Source organism: Octodon degus, unplaced genomic scaffold, assembly GCF_000260255.1.
Source record: "Octodon degus isolate 3935 unplaced genomic scaffold, OctDeg1.0 scaffold00279, whole genome shotgun sequence".
Taxonomy (NCBI): Eukaryota; Metazoa; Chordata; class Mammalia; order Rodentia; family Octodontidae; genus Octodon; species Octodon degus.
This window is the reverse complement of record NW_004524855.1, coordinates 378,133-382,016: the sequence shown is the minus strand read 5'-3', so window position 1 is coordinate 382,016 and position 3,884 is coordinate 378,133. Positions and strand designations below refer to the sequence as shown.

The 3,884-nt window shown below is 51.7% G+C and overlaps 1 protein-coding gene across 2 annotated transcripts in view; it reads right to left on the bottom strand.

Moving 5' to 3' along the window:
- Positions 1-2,211: 2,211 nt before the first annotated feature.
- The window catches only part of Stx5 (syntaxin 5), a 23,911-nt gene continuing 22,238 nt past the window's right edge, over positions 2,212-3,884 (bottom strand). For both annotated transcript variants that reach the window (XM_023707000.1, XM_004646704.2), the window contains one exon: positions 2,212-2,900. In XM_023707000.1, coding sequence (XP_023562768.1) covers positions 2,741-2,900 — 160 coding nt within the window. In that variant the 3' untranslated portion in view covers positions 2,212-2,740. The remainder of the gene's footprint in view (positions 2,901-3,884) is intronic.

The following is a 3,884-nucleotide window of genomic DNA, read 5'->3' as shown; positions in this document are numbered from 1 at the left end:
CCTTTTTTTTTTTTTTACTCCGCTGAGCTACGGCCCAGCCTGTTAGTTTTCCAGACGCCAGCCTGTTAGTTTTCGAGACGTGAAGCTACCCAGGAAAGGCTCGAATTTGACACCCTCCTGCCTCAGCCTCCCAGAGCACTGGGTTTGTGCTACTTCCACTGGCCCACGGAGTAAGAATTTTCCCCCCAGGTACTGGGGATTGAACTCGGGGCCTTCACACGAAGTTCCATCCCTAGCCCCTTCCGTTGTTGTTGGTTTTTATTTGACACAAGGCCTTGCCAAGTTGTTGAGTTGCCCAGGATGTGCTGGAACTTGCATTTGCCCCACTTAAGCCTCAAGAGTGCTAAGGTTACAGGTTTGAGCCACCTATCAGGCTGCATAGACTTGTTTTAGACACACATGTAATCCCAACACTCTAAAGTTCCAGCAGTCCGAGTTAAAAACATCGCAATTTGGAGGCCAGATCGGGCAGTTTAGCATGAGGCGGCTCCCTGGGAGTTTGAGGCCAGCTTGAGCTACATACTGAGTTCAAGGTCAGCTTGAATTAATATGAGACCTGTCTCAGAAACCCTAAATTCGGGGACGGGGAGATGGCCCAGTGGAATAAGCGCCTCCCTGGCAAACGCAAGGGCCGGAGTTCAATCTCCAGTTCCATCAAAAAAGAAACCCTCAATTTGGCCAGCGAGATGGCTCATCAGACTACAGTGCCTGCTTAGGCACCACCCCTGAGCTGGCCTGAGTCCAGGCCTAGTGGTGCATGCCTGTAATCCCAACACTGGTGAGGCTAAAAGGAGGGTCACCATGACCCTGTGACAACAAAATACATAACAAAACAGAAAAAAACCTAAAATAAAAAGGGCTTGAGATGTAAAGAAAAGTAGCTCAGGGTTTCATCCTCCATAGGGGCGGCGCTCAATTGAGCTCCAGGGGCAGAAACCTTGATTGATTTGGAACTTCCATGTATGTGCAGTTGCCTTGTTTTGGGTCTTTTTTGATTTTACTATATCTTTTTGGTTGAATTTTTAGGGGGTTTTGTTTTTGGTGCCAAGGACCGAACTTGGCTTCCAGCTTGCTAGGCAAGCATTGTACCGCTGAGCCAAATCCCCAGCCCCATATCTTCCATATAAAGGCTGGTAGCTTTTTTTTTATTGTATTTAGTGTAGTGTCCACAGGGTCTCACTATGTAGATCAGACTAGTAGCACTCCCAAGTATAGGGATTACAGGTGCGCGCCACCACACCGAGTCTTAATTGCAGTCTCAGCACACCCCAGGAGCATGCCCTGGGATCAAACCTGGCTGCTGTGCTCTGCCCAAGCAGGCACTTTAATCTACTGAGCTACCTGGCCAGCCCAAGGCTGGTAGGTTGGTTTTTTTTTTTTTTTTTTTGGAACTGGGGATTGAACTCAGACCCTTGCACTTGCCAGGCAAGCACTTAATCTACTGAGCTATATCCCTGGCCCTATTTTTTTGTATTTTAGGGAAGGGTCTACAGGGTGTTCAGGGTCTCACCACTAGATCAGACTCGTAGTGATTCTCCTGTTTATAGCCTCCCAAATGCTGGGATTATAGGCCTGCTACCATGCCCAGTCTCAATCACCATTTCAGTTTGCCCCAGGAGCAGGGCAAGCATAACAGGCCAGAGGATCCAACTCCTGACCCCTGCCTGCAGGTGCTTTAATCCACTGAGCTATTTGGCCAGCCCAGGATGTTTAAATTCACCAGAATTTGTGAAATTAATGGGCTTCTGTCCAATGACACCCTCCACGTGGAGTTGCCACTGATGACTCAAGGTCACACACCCCACTCAGGCCTCTGCAGCTGTAGCTCCCTTTGCCAGCTGTGACCTCACGGTGCCGCTGTGGGTCTCCACCTGGAAGGACAGGACCACACAGTATCCCCTTCCCCCCACGGGTATTGTGGGTAGATCCCCTCTATTCTCTGGGGGGAAGGGGCTGCATTATTGTGGGTCTTGCACAGACCAGAGAGCCCTGGACGAAGCAGGTCCCAACTGCTTGAGCCAGTCTGGGAGCTGTCAGGACAACTGACTGGGTCTTGCCTGGGTACTGGCTTCTCTATAAAGGTTTCCCCAAGGAGGCTTCTGCACCAGAAGTGTGACCCACTGGGTCCCTGCCACACAGGGCAGCAGTGCACGTCCACAGCAGCAGGCCCCCAGGCCTGCTTGCCCCCAGGAACGACAGCACAGCTCTTGGGGCTGACAGTTTCGCTGTAATTGGGAGAAACCGGCCACAGCACAGCAGGCTGTGTCACAGCAGCTGGTAGGCGTCAGGTTGTGCAGAGAGGGCTCAGGCCCCCCTGCCCCATGTGGAGGAGAGGGAGGAGGTGCTCGCGAGCTCTAACCAACCAGAAGGGGAAGTTGCTCACGGGGCACTTCACTTCCTCTTCGCTCCAGAGGGCAGAGAAGGGCGCCCTCTCCTGCTGTCCAGTTCTCTCTCAAAGTGTGGAGGATTTATAAAAATCTCCCGGGGGGAGACACGGCCCACAGCAGCCCCTGGCCAGCTCCTGCTCCCTTCCTGTCGCTGCAGAGTCCAGACCCAGGCCCATGTGTGTCCCACGGGCCTGAGGGTAGCAGGAGGCATGGGGGTCAGGGCTGGTGGCCACCCTGCGCAGCTCCAGGGACTCAGGGCCTTGTCCACAGCACCCAGCACAGGCTCAGCGGCAGACCCGCCCCCTGCTGTCGTCACGGCCCGTGTCCTGGGCACTGCCTCGGGGTGGACGGGGTCAGGCCAGGAAGACCACGAAGATGATGAAGAAGACGATGAGGATAAGGAAGATTTTGACCATGAGCCACCGATTGGAGGTGACGGACTGGAAGTACTTGAGGATCTCGGAGTGGGCAGCCTCCACATCGAGCTGAGCTCCAAGGACATTCTCGTCGATCCTGGGGGTGGGGGAGAGCAACAAAAGGACACTGAGCACTGGCTCAGACAGAGCCACAGCGACAGAATAAGGGGTCTGCACAGGACCCACTTTGAGATCCACATCTGGGTACAGAGAAGGTACCTGCAGAGGAACACAAAACACCTTAGCTCTAGTTTCAGAACAAACTCTGTTACTTACTAGTTTATGACTATAAATCACTTAATGTCCACTCGTTTTCTTCATCTGCTCTGTCTTTTCAGGTTGCTTGGTCAACCTCACCCAACAGATACGCACCTCCCAAGGGTTACTACAATTGTTGCTCAGCAGTGTTTACTAATTTCTGTTGATTAAACATGTATTACACTTGCAATACAGTGGTACAAGGTCGCAGACTACTAGGAAACCCTAGTTCTGAAGCAAAGAGGGAAAATGTCATGATACAGATGAGGTCAGGGCTAAGAGGAGCCTCGATCAGGCTACGTGCTACAGGAATCAGAGAAACTCTCAGCTTAGGACAATCTGTTTTTCTTTTTAAATTACAAAAAACAAAAAACCTATTATTTATTTTTTACTTATTTGGTACAGGGTCTCAATATGCAGCTTGGACCTGGCACATATCAGGGAGCGAACTGTGTTTGCCAGGCAGGCACTTAGACTGCTGAGCTACCGCCATAGCCCAAGTTAGGACAATCTTAAAGGCTGGAATACAGCTCAGGGGTAGACCATCTGCCTAGCTTGTGCTAAGTCCTGGGTTGAATTCCCGGCACTGGAAAAAGAAAAGAAAAACAGAAAAGGACAATCTTCAGAGGTTACTGAGGAAAAGAACACATCCTAGCTACCTGTGCACACAAGTGTAAATGCCAGGGACTGGTGAGATGGCTCAGTGGTCTAAAGCACCTACTTAGAACAAGCTTAGCAAAGCGCAGGGACCGCGGTTCAATCCCCCAGCACCACATGCCAGCCAGCCCCGCCCCCTGGTGGGCTGAGCTGGCCACACACACAC